This window comes from Monocercomonoides exilis, assembly GCF_001643675.1.
Source record: "Monocercomonoides exilis strain PA203 chromosome Unknown scaffold2-2631571, whole genome shotgun sequence".
In the NCBI taxonomy this organism is placed as follows: domain Eukaryota; phylum Preaxostyla; order Oxymonadida; family Polymastigidae; genus Monocercomonoides; species Monocercomonoides exilis.
This window is the reverse complement of record NW_027150547.1, coordinates 1,322,290-1,339,245: the sequence shown is the minus strand read 5'-3', so window position 1 is coordinate 1,339,245 and position 16,956 is coordinate 1,322,290. Positions and strand designations below refer to the sequence as shown.

General features: G+C 39.7%; 1 protein-coding gene across 1 annotated transcript; it reads right to left on the bottom strand.

The window, feature by feature from the left end:
• Positions 1-1,823: 1,823 nt before the first annotated feature.
• Positions 1,824-14,605, bottom strand: MONOS_5967 (uncharacterized protein; the record flags this gene model as incomplete). The annotated part of the gene is made up of 1 exon (XM_067876160.1): positions 1,824-14,605. The coding sequence occupies one exon, from the start codon at positions 14,603-14,605 to the stop codon at positions 2,531-2,533; it is 12,075 nt and encodes a 4,024-aa protein (XP_067735802.1). The 3' UTR covers positions 1,824-2,530.
• Positions 14,606-16,956: the final 2,351 nt, after the last annotated feature.

Genomic DNA, 16,956 nt, shown 5'->3' with positions numbered 1-16,956 from the left:
CAACAACAACCAAAAAAAAAAAAAAAAAAAAAAAATACGCTTTTTAGAAAATATATTTTTTAAACAAAAATACATTCAATATTTGATTTTCTTCAGATTTATCTTAATATAACAAATCATTTTTCTCTTTCCATAAACAAATATTCAATGCACAGTCCGAAAATAGCTTGAATAGTTTGCTTTTTCAACTTAAAATGAAACACATTTGAAATCAAGAGTTTAATCAAAATTTGATATAATCTCGTATAATATTATTGCATTTATTTTTTATTACATTTTTTGTGAACGAACATACAGATATCGCAGAAAATACAGGACATCGCACAAAATACCGGACAAGATTGATATCTCAACAACTGCAAGAAGAAAAATTCTGTTAATTTTCCTCAAAATATATCTCATTGATACAAACTCAATTGATAAACGAGACATACAAAACTTACTCGTTTGTGCTCAGAGCAAATTATTGTTTGATTCTCGGAGAAACTCAAAATCCTATTTCTCCGAGATATCGATATAAATTTTTCCTGAGCACAAACGAGGAAGTTTTGAAAGTTTTGTATATCAAATGAGTTTGCATTAATGTGATGTGTTTTAAAGGAAAACAAACAGATTTATTCCTTTTGCAATTATTGTGAAATCGATCTTGTCCGGTATTTTGTGTGATATCTGTATTTTGCCATTTTTCATTCATTTTTCATCTCAAATAAACACAGGGTTAAAAACAAATCATCATATTTTGATGAAATTTTGGAACTCTTTTTTGTGATTCCACGATATAAATGTTAAATTTTTATTTTTTTTTTTGTTTTGACCAAATAAAAAATAATAGAATAAACAAAATACAATGAAACAACAACAATAGTTTTCTTTGTTAAAAAAAGTGTATTTGATAAGATTTTTCCAAATAGGTATATCACTCTAATAAAATAATTTTCGAAAATCAATTTTTGATTTTTTCTGTGAAAAGTCACATCGCGCATAGTCACACCTGAAGCAGTCATGAAAAATTACACAAATCTCGATGAGATTATATCCGGTTTTGGCCGTTAGCACTTCGAACTCAAAACGATTTTTCACAAAAAATTATGATTTTAATTTTTTTATTCCTTTTTTCTATTGGTTGTGAAATTTTTTGAACAATTTAAGAAAATTTTATTGTCTCGTTTTTATTTTATTTTTGTTTTTGAAATTTTATTTTGTTTTTGAATAGATGTTCATTTTTCCATTGCGAATACAGCAATCAGTCTTTTCTAAATTCAGAAGATTCTATATTTCACATGAGTGTTATTTTTTTTCAAAAAAAAGCATTGATTTAATTATCAATTGGAATATTAAATACCTGTATTGATCAAATTTCTATTCACACTCACATTACATCACTTGAATGAATGTTGGAACATTGCAAGGTTTTAACAAACTTTCAAGGAAAGTTGCATGTGTGTGAGTTGAAATTTGATCTGGATTTGAAACTATAATTTCAATTGAAAATTTAACATTTTCAACAAAACAAAAAGAATTACAGATTCTGATCAATTTTTTTTTAAATTCACCATTTATTTTTAGAATCGGGAAGAAATTCTTGTCCTTGCGATTAATTTCCACATGAAAAGAATGAAAAAAGGAAAAAATAAGTGTGCACAGATATATTTCAACAACATTCGAACAAAGTTTTTAATTATAAAAATGTCATAAGAAATGACCATCAACAGAAGTTTTCACAATAATCTGAATAAATCAAAATAAATATTCCTTGTTTTTAATGTTCTTTTTTCGAATTTTATTTTTATAATAGTCAATACCCTTTTGAACACATTTTGATATTTATTTCATTTCATTATATGATATTTTTTCAATTTTTATTTTTTCTGAAAAAAATTGATTTTTCAAAAATCGTCCTCAAAAACATCTTCACTTTGTAAGATAATATTAAAAATAATAAAATGGGCATGTAATTCAAAACAAACATTTCTCACAAAGACTTATAAACCAGCAAACAAACATAATGACACACTATTGAAAACTACTCAATCACTGTAAAAAAAAATATCAATCTTTAAAGTTTGTATATATAAATACATAATTAATTATAAACCTATAAACAACAATAGTTATGCATATCTTATAAAAATTAGGTGAATACAAAAATAGAAACTGAAATCCAAGCATCAACCATGCTGAAACAATTAACACAAAAAGTCATCGTCAACTCAGGAATATGAGATGCCGATGAAGCAAACAATAGGTGAAATGAATATTCAACTCTATAAAAAATCAAGAGTTTGCAATTCAATTACAATTCGGAATAATTATTAAAAACACAAAACACGAAAGAATTGTAAAGAGAGAAAAGGAATAAATAAAAACAAGCATACACAAATGAATACACAGATGCACACAGATGCATACAAATAACATATATACTATTATATCCAAGAAAGTTATTCAAAGAAAGAAGAAAACAATATCTGCACAGTTGCTCATTCTGCACCTGCTATATCAAAATTTCTTCAAACATCTCCTCTCTTTCTCAGCTGAACCAACTCTCGCTGCCACTGCCACTGCTTACAATCCTGCTGCAGTTGCCTCTCCCCGCACCCCCCGCAACGTCGATCGCATCCGACACAGTCAGCATCACTAACCCTGCTGGAAATCGCTGGATGAACTCTCGCTTCAGATCAACAAGCGTCGGCCTGCTCTGCCACCCAGGTGACAGGCACCCAGCAACCGTATCGTTGAAGCACCCCAGAAGCTCTGCGCCTATCACCGGCCTCTCCCCATTCACAATCTTCTGCCCCGCCACCACTGCTTCGTACTCCCCAAACGGGATCTGCAGCGTCAGACACTCCCACAGCATCATCCCAATCGAGAACACTGCTCCCTTCTTCGTCGTATGCTGCTTTGCCCCGTTCATCAGCTCTGGTGCCTTCCATCGCAAATACTCCTTCCTGAGATCATCATCCTCCTCAAAGGCAGATGATGGTGGAGGAGAACCACGACCATTCCTATTGGCAGTTGAGTAATCAGAGGAAGATGTAATGACAGTGGAGGATGACGAAATCGAAGATGAATCAGAATCAGATGAGCAATCCGAGTGCATCGCAATGCAGATGACCATGTGCTCCGAGAACAACACAATGTGCGGACTCAAATTGTCCAATGACTGAAGTGGCATTTCCTCCTTCTCAAGTGAGTGGAGTGCTCCGTTCGCAACCCAGAACAGGATCTGTGCAGCTGTCATCTCCCTCTCTTCCAGAGTCCCTATCGCCATTTCTTTCTTCTCGTTCCTTCCATGTAACAACATAAATAGCGAATCCCGTAGATCCACAATCAGCTTCTCGTGTGGAGACGAGCAGCTCATAGCATCTACCAGATTCGACATGGATGATGTGGTAGGGCATGCATCTTCCATTCGAACAAATGTTGTGTCTGTGTCTGAAGTGTCTGTTGTTGAAGTTGATGAAATCGATGGAGATGGTGTTCTCTTTCTTGACTCTTCTTCTTCCTTCTCATCAATCTTTTCCAATGCCCAATCAGGAATCTTGTCTGAATCTTTTCCCAATATATATTCAGTGGAGCCACTCTCAGACAGAAGGTACTCTTCAGATTCTGAATGAACCATCTCCTTTCCATTTATTCTTTTCTTTATCCTTTCTTCGTTCTTTTTCTCTGCCTCCTTCTCTGCTCTTCGCCACTGCTCCTCTGGCGACATCTCCATTGTCACCATCTCAAATGCCTTCGGATCTTTTCTGATGTTGTCGTTCACAATCTCTCTCAGATCTTTGTTCTCGTTCTTTGCCTTCTTCCATCGAACAACAAATATAATAAATCCAACAAGAACAATCAAAAGAATAATTGCCATTGCAATAACTATTATTGGCCAAAACGATTTTCCTTCTTTTCCTCCTTCAACAACTTTTCCATCTGCTTCTGATTTCGTTTCACTTCGGTTCTTCAAAATGAATGATTCAGTTGTTGAAGGGGAATTTGAATTTCCAAACAAAATGTGTGCACTGACCTCAACCTCCTCCCCTGCTGTGCTGATCAAGGATGTTCCAATCCTCCCATGCACCTCCACCTCTGAAACAAAGTCTTCATCCGAAAAGGCATGGGTCTCAATCGAGCTGACTTCTCCCATTCTTGAAACAATCTGGAACTGCAGGTTGCACGGCAGAAGAACTGTTCCTCTGAACGTCAGTTCAATTGTGTCCCCAACTTCCTTCATCTCCACTGCTTCAAGCGTTGGGATGAAAAACTCTGATGCTCTTTCCAACACTATTCCAGACAGTTCGCATCCATCATTCAATATCCACAGTGATGCGTTTCTCTCCATCCCATCACCTCCTTTCAGACCCTCAATATTGAGCTTTCCTTCCTTTTCGCATAAAATGTTTCTTCTCGTTGAACTATATTTCGAAAACAAAGGATCGTTTCCCAGAAATTCACCCTTTTCCACATTAACAACCCCTCCAATTGTAGACAATGCTCCGATAGCCCAATTTGTAAAGGCAGTGTCCGTAATCTTTGCCGAACAATTCGCAAGCTCTACAGCCGAGCTGTTCCAGTGGCAGATTGCCTCTTGCATGTTTTTAATCCCCTCAAAAACAATTTCTTCTGCAGATGCTTCAGCGTATTCCCCAGAAAATTCACACAGATCCATCCTGATATCACAACAAGATTTTATCAAACAAGCTCCCCCATTTTGCTTCCCAACCTTGGAATGCTCAATTGTGCAATTGGACAAGATGACAGGCACTTCACAGGCTTCACAATGGATTATGCTTCCAGAGTCCTGGATGCAGCTCACATTTTGAAACGTGGATGAGGTAACTTTATAGCTAATATCATCATCTTGTGCTCCATCAATGGATATTGCCTGGGTGAATGCTAAAACCGATCCAGAAAATTTCAAACTTTCAACATGAAGAAAGTGTACAGTTGACGGCGCGCTTCCAACAACGATAAGAGGAAGAAGAGATGAAAATTCGAGATCTCTTATATGAACATCAAACATAAAGAGCATTGCAGAATCGACTGAAATAAGGTTAAATGGAATTGGACCAGCAGCCACATTTGCAGAAGGAGTAAAGGAGCGAGATATGGCATATGCTGCAAAACGGCACGATGATAGAGATAGCGTACCGTTGAGAGCTTCAAGAAACAGCGAGTGAGAGGAAACAAAAGGCGATGCAAACACAAAACTGACTGCAGTGAAAGTCACCTTTCCAGATGAAGAAATAAGTGCAGAACGTGATCGAGATATGCCAGACAAAACATCAACCGAACAGTTGGCGCTCATAGCTGCTCCAAAAATGACTGAATCAAAGTCTGCTTCGCCATGCAGCTCACAGGCTGCTTGAACAAGTAGCATCCGAGTATATTTCTCTGAAAGATGAGTGACGGCATAATCAAGCGTGCGACACGGTAAGACCCAACTGCCACATTGGCGCTCATTGCTACCGTTTGCGCCATCTGCTGTACTCACCAGGATTGTGTTCGACTGATAGATGCTGACATAGTTCATGAGATCGACAGGATCCCTGTGTGTAAGATCAATCCCGTATATAGCATTCACCGAATTGAACGAATCTGCTCCAAGATCAATGCGGAAGTGCGTCTCGTTGATTTGAGTTTCGATTGACTCACAGCGGACAAATACATCGTTACCTACGCTGGCTAAATTCGCTTTGAACGTAAGTCGGCTGAAAAGCATATCAAGCTCCCCGCTTATTGAGCTGTCTACATACACCCCACCGCCACGGCCGCAGTTCATGGAGCATGCACATTGAGCAATCTGGCTGTTGCTTACAACAAGGTGACCCTCTTCCTGCAGTAAAAACATTAGCATTCCACCCTTCTCACCAGCCCCTGCTTTGCACCCTTCGAACCGTGATCCGTTCGCTTCCAGCCAAATGTATTCACTATCGCTGTATGAACCTGAGCTTGAACATCCAGCTACTGAGCTTCCATTTCCTTCTCTGGTTACACTCACAAATGTCGAGTTCTTCAAAACAACAGTCGTACGAGTCTTACCATTTCCCTGCATCTGTCCTTGCTTCCCTTGCTCAATGATTATCAAGCTCCCTCCCACGAGCTCCACATGATCCACAGCCATCTCATCCGCTTGACAGAAGCACCCTGATAGAATCTTAAACACAGGCTTTCCTGAATGCACATTTCTTATACCCTGCAGCGTCATCGTAATATTTCCGCCTTTCACCATAACAAAACCCACTCCGCTCGCCTCGTTTGCTGATAAGCAAGTTTCAAACACACACTCCATAAATGCCAACTCGCCGCTTTCGCTCACAATCACTGCATCTTCTGCATTGCCAAACACGCTCCCAATGGCAATACAAATACTCGTTATCTTCAGCGTTTTCCGATTTACAAGCAGCGCTGCTTCACCTCCATCTACGTTTCCTTCGCACAGCATCCGACTTAAACTATATCCATCAATTTTTCCTGCGCTTCCAAAAACTACAAACTCAGATACATCGAAATTGTTCCGCAAAATAGTTGAGTCTGCTATCCTTAGTTCGTATGATTCATTGCTGCTTCTCTGGCTAAATTGGCGCATTGCCTTCCAGAACGAAAAGCAAGGTAGCTCGGCACTTCCACATCTCACCACATCTGCTCCTTCAGTTGAAGCAGTCACACAAAGTGCCTCATATTTAATGAGAAATATCAACAGATCTACTTGCCCAAAAGATCCATCTTCTCCAGCAAACATGTTTTCGTCTTTTTCGCCTGAGCTGAAGTCGAACTTGAACGAATCCGCTGTAACAGACTTGTTGAGATCGGATGAACAAATAAACATGTTCTTGCCTTGCCACGCTTTGTTATCGGCAAGCGTAATGTCTCGAAATAGAAAAGGACAAGATTCAGAGGGAAGAGATGCGTCAAGAAATATTGCACCTCCAAATCCTTTCTCGATTGAACACGAGCATTCTTGGACTGTTGTCCCTGCCATGGACAAGTCACATCCCAGCGGCAGTTCAATGTGCAAGGCACCTCCTTCACAGCTTGCGGGGGTAACTATATTGGTGAGAATGCAATTTGAAATAAACAAAGTGCAGCTCAGGCGAAACGGCACATTTCCACAGTTAAGTGCGCACATCACACATTTCTCAACACGAACAACCCCTCCATGTGCATATATTATGCTGTATCTCAATGGATCTGAACTTTCACAAAAGAATGAACAGTTCAGCAACAAGAGTTCTGAAGACACAGAGCTTGATGAAATCAATGAGTCTCGAAAACTGGTTATATCGCTAGGCAAGGAAAAGTCAATAATTCGTAACTTCAGTGTCTTTTCGTTTACCATCACAGCTGAAAATCGGCCTTCAGGAATGGCTGGCACAACATTGATAACTGCTTGTACAATGTTATCAGAAGAACAGATATCGAAGCTCGAGAGGTTGTACTCATCTGCTATGGATGCACTTCCCTCAATTATCAATTCTTTATTTGTCTCGGTGGGAGAAGCATTTGCCACAGCTCGCCAAAAAGTCTTACATGGGAAGTCTGTCTCACCACATCCAAGGAGATCAAGACCTGTTTGAGAAGATATGAAGTTGCGCGATCGTAGACGCTGCACAAGGAACACATCCAAGCAAATCGGATTTCCCTCCAAAATTGTCCTGTCACTTCCCCGCAGATCAGCAGAACCATCTGCTTTATCTCCAGATACGCCCTCAAATCGAACTGGGGTTACCGTCTCATTCAAGCTCTTGCACTCAATAAATAGATCTTTTCCTAGCTCTGCATCATTATTTGTAAATGATACAAATTGCAACAAGATATCGTTGCAGAAATTATCTCCAAATGCAAGCATCGCACCTCCTCCTTTTCCACCAATGCTGTTTGGGTCAATGTCATCATAAGCCACACATTGCTCAATTTGTGTATTTTTAATGCTTATCGAGCCCCTTGACTTCAGCATCACTTTCATCCATCCTCCACTTCCTTTGTCACATGTACAACTACGAAACACGCACCCGCCATTCGATTCCACTCCACTTTCATCTTCCACGCACATAACTCCTCCTTTAACTGTGGTGCATTCTTCAATTGTGCAGTTCTCTAACGTTAAATGAGCCCTACCCGTTTCGTATATGAGACCACTTCCTGTGCAAGATAGACCAGTAACGTTTGTGCTGTTAAATCTACCTTTCGCATTATCTTGCATCCAGACAACACCTCTCTCAGAAACATAATCCAGATGCTTTACTGCGACATCGCAGAATTGAAGTTCTCCTCCACTGCAGCATGCAATCCACAAGCTACACCCAATTCTCGTTAATCCTTCTTCAGGGGCATCTGTGGAAACTCCAAAGATACACGATACAAAATACACCTTTCCAAAATTCAGTTGAAGCAGCTCATTATGATCAGCCTGAGGATACGGAAGCGTAAACACAATGCGCTCAATCGATAAGACTATATCCGCTGACACTGCTTCAAAAACCAGATGACCACTTGACCCAACAACAAGGTTGGAGCTTGCAGAAGTGGAATCTCTTCCTCGAATGGTGAGGGGGGCATTTTGTCGCACAATCTGCCCGGTAAGTTCCGTCGAGTAGATGATCTGCAGTACATCCTTTTCGGTTCCAAGTCGATCGTATCCGATGAAAAGTTCTGCGCATGGGTAGTCCTCATCTCCACAGTTGCTCGTACTTCCATATTCCTTGTTAACAAAAATTATGTTGTCCTTTGTTGGGAATAAATACTTCAGCAGCGTTGTGTTCACAAGTGGAGGCTCCTCTGTATCCATCACCCACATCGTCTTGTTCGGTTGCCCTTCTACAGCTGATCCTATCCACCGGTTGCGGTCAATAGTGACGCGTGGAGTTGGACACACCAAAAACACGTTGCTCCCAAGTCCGGCTTCGTTTCGTGAGAATTGAACATTCCGCATCGAGTACACCACATTTGATGCTTCAAAATTTAAATATAATGCACCACCGCAACTTTCCTCACCAACGAGAGTACTCCCCTCAAAAGTGTTGTTCTCACACACAATAACACCATCCGCTGCCACATGCACACAAACGCTTCCTCCCTTTCGTCCTGATTCTACACACGCAACACCGCGGAACACACATTCTTTCATTTGCACCTTTGCCCCGCCACATACTTCACCAACCACAACACCTCCATCGCCTTCTCTCCTTATCAGATCTGTGAAGCTACAGTTCTGTATGCTTGAAGAAGATCCAGCTGAAACTGTAATCACACAGTGATTAGCGGCAGTAGAATCATTTGCTGTTGCATTCTGTAGATCGAGTCTCCCTCCGTCGCAGCATAATGCAAGACCCTTCATGCTCTCTGAGTTCACTCCTTTCAGCGTCACATTCTCCAGCTTTGCACTCGCCTCTGCACCTCGCACCTCCACTGCAATTACATTTCCAAGTGAAAAATCTTCCATCTTAAAGTTCTTGAGCGTGGTTGATCCGCCAGTCACCAGCACAACCGAATAAGCAACATTTCCTTCTCTTCCTTTGCTCGCAGAGCAATCCTCCAACAATATTTCCGCACCGTTACAGTGCAAAAAACAACAACGCTCTGTCCTAACAAAGTTTGGTGGAAGAACAAACCCAATTCCTTGGAGAGTGGCTTTGCAGTTCATCTCAACGACACTGTCGCCTTGACCGCTGTTATCAGATGCAACACTTATACGACCAAGATTCACTTCTGGGCTGAGAGTGATCAAAATACTATTGGAATCATTGAATACGATTCGCTCTTTAAATGTGAAAGTGCTGGAGAGAATCACAGTTGCATCCCCTTCTCCAAATCGTGCAGTTATTGCAAAAGGTATCGTTGCACAGGGATAATGAGAAATTCCACACATACGATAGTCAACTCCATCTGCGTCTGTTCCTGCTACCCAAGCCTTCCCGTCGAAATCTACAAGGTACACAGCCAGTGGAATACTGTACGATTCATTTCCCGCCTCAAATCCGTTTAGCTCATCAAAAGTGCTTTTAGTAACCAGATCCACAGCAAAGCCAAATAGTCCAGGCTTCACTGTCCTGCTCAGATTGTCGCTTTCTATAAAGATGTTCTTGCCAGACCAGCTGGCTGAATTGGCTTGCTCATCTGTTCCAAATGAAATGCTACCAAATGCAATATCATCAGAAACACCAACACTCCTCACATGTATTGCGCCGCCTATCCCCTTTCCGTTTCCGTTTTGTCGATGTATATTCCTGATATCTCCGCTTCCTCCGCTCCGTTTTCCACTTCCTGATTTTGCTTCGCACATCGTCAATGCGGTTATTACCTCCCCGTATCCAATCCGCACATGCGCTGAATTTCTCGCAATCACGGAGATAGCCCCTCCGCAGCCATCGAGAGCTGCTGCTCCAGTTACATTGGTATCAACCACTTCCACAGTAGAAGATGCATCAGATACATCACATCTCAGCACGCTCCCATTCCCCATCCTCAGTTCAATATGGTCAAATGAGCAGTTAACGACAGTTAAAGCTTTTCCATTAATATCTGCAACAATAGGGCCACCGTTGCAGATAATCCTTTCCGCAATTAAATTTTGCAACGTCATTGAGTTACTTGAACAATACTCAAACACTCCCTTTTCTGATGCCCATTCACCTCCATTCATCACGCATCCATTAACTTGACATGCTCCAGTCCCGCATACATCAATCAGCCCACATCGCTCCACTTTCAGCGATTCAACTGTAAACTCTATCAGCAGAAGTTTTCCAGCTTCCACAACACAAAACTCACACCTAATTGCAGATGCTCCTTCATCAGCTCCTGTGGCAGACTCATGCCTATTCTCTGTTAAGCTCATTCCAATTGTGCATTTCTTCATTTCGCATAAAGCTGAATCGCAAGCAATCAGAATCAAACCTTTCTGAGGAGTAGTTAAACAACAATCCGCTTCAAACCGAACGCGCTCAACACTAATTTCCTGTTCGACAATAACCAGCGCCTGTGAAGCAATCCCATCTCCATACATACTTATCGTGGAAAAGGATGAGGAAATCGAAGCATTTTCCTGAGCAGATATGGAGCAGAAATACGCATCACTGAGCTTGACACGCTCATAAAAATTGAACTCTGAAGCAAGCAAAATAGACTTCTCTGCGCTTTGACGGGTAAGAGCGTGTGAAATAGTCTTGCACGGATAATCGGTAAATCCACAGACAGAAACATCAAACCCTGTATCTGCAACACACACATTCGGCTCCCTATCCATTAGATAGTACACAAGTGGGATGACTGCATCGCTCCATCTGTGATCCATTCCGCAAGCCGCTTCCCGAGCAAACGGATGATGTTTGTCGAAGTAAAGGAAGTGTTCAGCGGTAACAGTAAAATCAAGGTCAGGTGCGGAAACAAACACGTCATCACCAAGCATCGCTGTATTGGAAGAAAATGTAACTGTTGCCCCGAGAGTAAACGAGGAAGCCGTGTTGTGAAGAGACAAAAACAGTGCGCCTCCTTTTCCCCCAGATTCTCCTTGCAAAGGCGCTGCACACTCTTGAAAAGTGGTATCCTTAACTATCAGTGATGAGTGCAATCCGAGTTGCGCTGATACTCCACCACCGCATCCACCTGCTCCATCAACACTGCAATTCTGCAATGTGCAGTTCAGTATTTGAGCTTCTCCGCTAGCCTCGCAATCGCTGCTTGCACCCATAACGCATACACTTGATCCATCCCCAATGGACCGTAAAATGTTATGAAATGTTGAGTTCGAAACTTCGACCTTGCTTGCGCATGCCACATGTACAATAGCCCCCAAAGAACCTGCAGCATTCGAAAAGGTGCAGTATTTCACAATAGCATTTCCCGTAGACGAAAAGCAAACCAGTCCCCTTGAACTTCCTGTCGTTGTGTTGAAGAGAGTCATTTCATTCACTGTGCATGTGCAAGAACCCTCGAATATTCCCATCGGAGCATCACCAAATGCAACTCCATTTTCCTGCTGTACAACAACAAACCCTGACAATTCTGTTGTCCCGCTCGTTACGTGCATAAACGAGAATCTCGCAGCCTGTGCGCCAGGAGCCATACACATTGAACAGTCCTTCATGCGCAAAGAAGCTGAATGCGAGTATAAAAATGCCTTCTTTACTCCGACAGCACTTCCAAGCTCAAAACTTATGTTTGTGAATACAGTCGGAACACTGCATTCAACCAAGCCTTCCCCTGCTCCAGCCACTGTCGACTCCACGCGCACCTTCACTGTTCCCTTCGCCTCCACATCAAAGTCAAACATTCTTGCATTCAGTGCCAAATAGCAATCAAAGCTAAATCCTTCACACAATCTCAGCTTCCGATCTGCTTCCGCAAAGTGCAGTCGTGCTGCTCCATCAACACTGCGACACGGATATTCTGCAACTCCGCATCCTGTAAAGTCTGCGCTGCTCTGCTTATTGTTATGAACGTATGCTCGAGCAGTTCGATTGCTCCATAAATACACTACAATCGGAATAACAAAGCTTTCATTTGTAGTTGATCGCTCATATCCGCTCACACCATTCACATCAGTCAGCTCCGGTAAAAAAGAGATAAGCCCTTGCTTCACTGCATTCCCCATATTGAAGGCGCTAACAAACACATCTCTTCCTGCAGACGCAGTACATCCTGTAAATGTTAGGCTACTCAATCTCACATCGACATTTTCCTCCATATACACATATAAACCTCCTCCAAGACCATTCGCTTCACATGCGTTGAAACTTATTGCTCCGCTCCTAGCTGATGCATTCCCCACAACAACTTTTGACTCGTTCTTGGCTAACACCCACATCCCGCCGCCATCTCCAATTTTACTTCTACAAGAGGAAAACGTTATATTTTCCAGTTCCAGAGCATCACCTGGTTCAACTGTCACCTCCAGTGCACCACCATTCCCTGTCGTGCGCTCCACTTCATCGAATAAAATATCGGAAATTTTCCACCCGCAGCTCATTGCAAACCCCAGAACTGACTTTGTGGATTTGATCCCCGAAAACTTGACACGTGCAAGTTCTATTGATGCTCCATCAGATTGCGCATTAATAAGACCACATGTAAAATAGGAAATTCCTTCTGCGCTGCACGAAATAGACACTTCCACAAGTCCAAGACTCCCAGATCCTTCAACAACAAACAGAGCAGTTGTTGGCCACTTTGTGCATGAATGCAAGACATTCACCTCTTCCATACCACATGATCCAGTCACAATCCTGCAGAATGCTTCTGCTGAAGTGTTTGTCTCAATGATTGGCCTGTTGTTTTGAGCTTGAGTCTTAATTTTCGCCCTAACTGCAATATACTGTGCGTTAATTTTCAGTTCTCCCACGATAAAGGTTTCGCTATGAAGAAGAATAGACTGACCAAGAATGGGAATGGAGCGAGAGAATGCATGTTTGACTGTCTTGCATTCGAGACCTTCAGCTCCGCACGATTCTAAATCTTGTCCTGAATTTTTTACATTTATTTCTATTGGAGATGGATTAGGAAGCCAATCATTTTCATTATGGTTGAGTGTGCATTGCCCTGTTTTCGGACAATGAAGGAATCTTGGCTGCTCGCTGGTTGAAAAACAGCTCACAAACTGAGATTTGTTCAACTTTTCGTACAAACCAGGTGTCGAATATGCATCATTTCCCAAAGGCGAAGAGTTGTTGCGAAATAAAAGAAATATCCAACGCATTGATGTGCTTTCTGTATTACTATGGAAATAAATAGCTCCTCCTCTGCTTGATGTTGAATGCTCTAAAAGCGAATCAACAATTGAAAATTCTGAAGGAGGATAAGCAAGTCCCACGCATCCGCCTGTTCCGTTGCAAAGACAATACGAAAAAGTGCAATTGTTTATGAGATAATCTCTTGGAGAATATTCATTATTCATTGCACCAAATTGCTCTCGTGAAGAGCAATTAACAAATAAGCAATTATAAGTGATGGCGTGAATTCCATGAAATATTCCTAAAGCACCATCGGAGTCATTAGCAGTGCAGTTCGCAAAATCCGTGACATTGATTTCACTATTACTAAATTCAATCAAAAATATGGCACCGCCTCGAATAGATGTTTGGCATTCTATAAATGAACATCTTTGAACATTTAGAGATCCATTTGTTCCAACGAAAATAGCTCCCCCACGCAATTGAGAAGTTAATGTGAACAGTGAATCGCTGAAGGAGCACGACCTATAAGAATAGTCCTCCCTAGAAGGATATGGTTTGCGAGTATCGTTGCTAAGCTCGCGAGAGCATGACAAGAATGAGCAATTTGAACATAAAATGTTGTTGCCAGGTGCATTGACCGATTGAACAATTCCGCCATCATACACATTCTCCACCTTTGTGAACGCACTGTCGCTTATAGATGCCTCTCTCTGTCCGGGCATTGTATCCATATGAGAACGAAGAAGTGGAGAAATCGTTATATTGAAAAAAATTGAGTCGTAAATTCTTCCCGAAGTAAAAGAAGCTGGCAAAAGGAAGGGAGTTGAAGCAAGAACAAGCGATTGCACAACTGATGATGAGAAATGAAAGAGCTGAGAAAATGAAGATCCAGAAGAATCTTGAGAAAATAGAGGAGCAATAAGACTGGAGCACGAAGGATTCATAAAAGTTGCATTATAAATGCTTGTGGAGCTATCATAGCTAGTAAAGGGACTGATTTTCCCGATTGTATCACATGCAACTGCACAAGACGTAATGCACAAAAAAGAAGAAAAACAATAAAATTGAGGCCAATAATTGACAGAGGAGGTAAAAAATATATCTCTAAACGTTGTTGTACTGTTTAAAATTAGAAAGGGAGAAGTTGGTGAAATAGATGCTGTTGCCACCGCAAATGATTTATCGATTTGTCTAAAAAATGAAGAGAAGTGATCTGCCTCACGCAGTTTTCCAAAATTTACTGTTCTGACTCCTCTTGCATCAACAAAAATGCTACATAATAAGGAAACCGTGCATATAAACTGCAGCATCAACGATTGGTTTTTTGCTGATCGTACCCACAAAATTTTTATTGAATAAATTTAAAAGAAATAATGTAATATAAAATTAAGTTTTTTTTGGAATGATGTTAACAAATAAGAAAATTACAGAAAATTTTGATCAAAACACAAATATCAATACCAATGTATAACGAAATGATCCACAAAAGCATTTTGTACTCAAGGAGCTCTCTCTTTCTATCTGAAAGATGAGAGATTGATATATGTTGTTTTATTTTCGTATTTTTCGAAAAATGAAACTTTTTGTTCAAAAACACTTTTCAATTGTATCTTTAGGAGTCCATCGCTTTCAAGTGAAAATTGAGTAGAAAAAAAAAAAAAAAAAAAAAAAAACAGCACTGAAAATTTTGTGTGGATCAAAAATCAGATTGAAATAATTTACCCACTATTTAAGTTTTTTTAATTTTTTTTTGACTTTTGAAACTGCAATCATTTTGAAATATCGTACAGTTCATACAACAAATAAAACTAATGACATTAAACAAAATTCAACGACAATTTTGGTTAAAAAAAAAAAAGAAAAAAATTGTATTTAAACAGAGAAAAAAATTAATTGATTTGTCCATAATAAAATCTTGAAATTAATAATTTTTGTTTTGTGACATATTAAAACAATTTTATTTGAGAAAAATTTGCTGCATGGCACAAAGATTACATTGTTGCCGAATTGTTTCATGGGCATTTATATATTCAATCGCTTTTGGACTTACTTTTTGTGTCATATTTTTTATTGGAAGGAACTTTCAAATACATGAAAATCGCAATCCACCATATTGCTTTGGAAATAGAACAAATTTTACCTCCATGTTTTTGCTGTTAACACTTGTATTTCGTTGGATTGCTGCGCAGATGATTGAATCAACATTCCCGTCATTATTATTTGTTTTCCCACTTCTATGTGGATATCACGAAATTCTGTCGAAATATGACGGGCAAACAAATAAAAGCATATTCATTTTATGGATTCCGATACATATTTTGGTATTGTACGCGTGTTGGCTACATTCTCTAATTACGTCTGAATTGCATTCAGCTGAAGAGAAACAAAAAATGAATTCAAAGAGAAAACAATTAATTTTGTTTTATATAGTACTGCTGTTTAAACTCGAAGGTTTTTACAATTTTGTTTGCGTCAATTTTTCTGTTTAATTTTTATACTATTTAGGACTTTTACCAATTCCGACACATTTATTTGGACTAGCTTTTATATTTGTGTATTGCTATCTAAGAAGAAAAATGTATTATGGTGATGGATTTCTTCCGTGGCCAGTTTTTTTGATTCTTGAGTCATTACAAATTCATTTTTTCTCCCTGAGATTAGGCCACATAATCAATTGGCATTATGCGTTTGTTGTATTTCCTTCATATGCTTTATTGATTTTAGATGCGATTGATAAGTCACTGTGGCTGGGTAAAGTCAAATGTAATAAGAAAAAACATTCATCATCACCATATCAAACCCCTCAACCTACCAGAATGCTTTCACCTTCCTTTATTTAATTTTAAAAATTACAAACTCACTTCATGAAACATTTCATATTTGTTTTTCATTTTATTTTATTGTGAAAAATTTATTTTTCCCTTTATCAGAATAGTTGGATTTGAGGCGCATATAATTTTTTCGTTTTTTCAGTGTGACAACGTCGTTGATGAATAATAGATCCGAGACAATGTGCATGTCATCATTAATTTCATCATCATTCATGCAATGCGCTCATTTCCAAGCTATTTATCTTCAACCACCAAAAAGTTATTTTTGTCCTGTTTGCTGGATAACCAATGTTCAAAGAGGAAATTTAACAAAATGCGAATTATGTAATCGCCAAGTCTGTAAAAAGTATGAATAATACACATATTATTTTGAATATTTGATTAATTACACATTTTTTAGTTGTTTAATTCCATTTCCGAATTTAAAATCAAAAGATAGAAAATATTATTGTCAAACTTGTTGG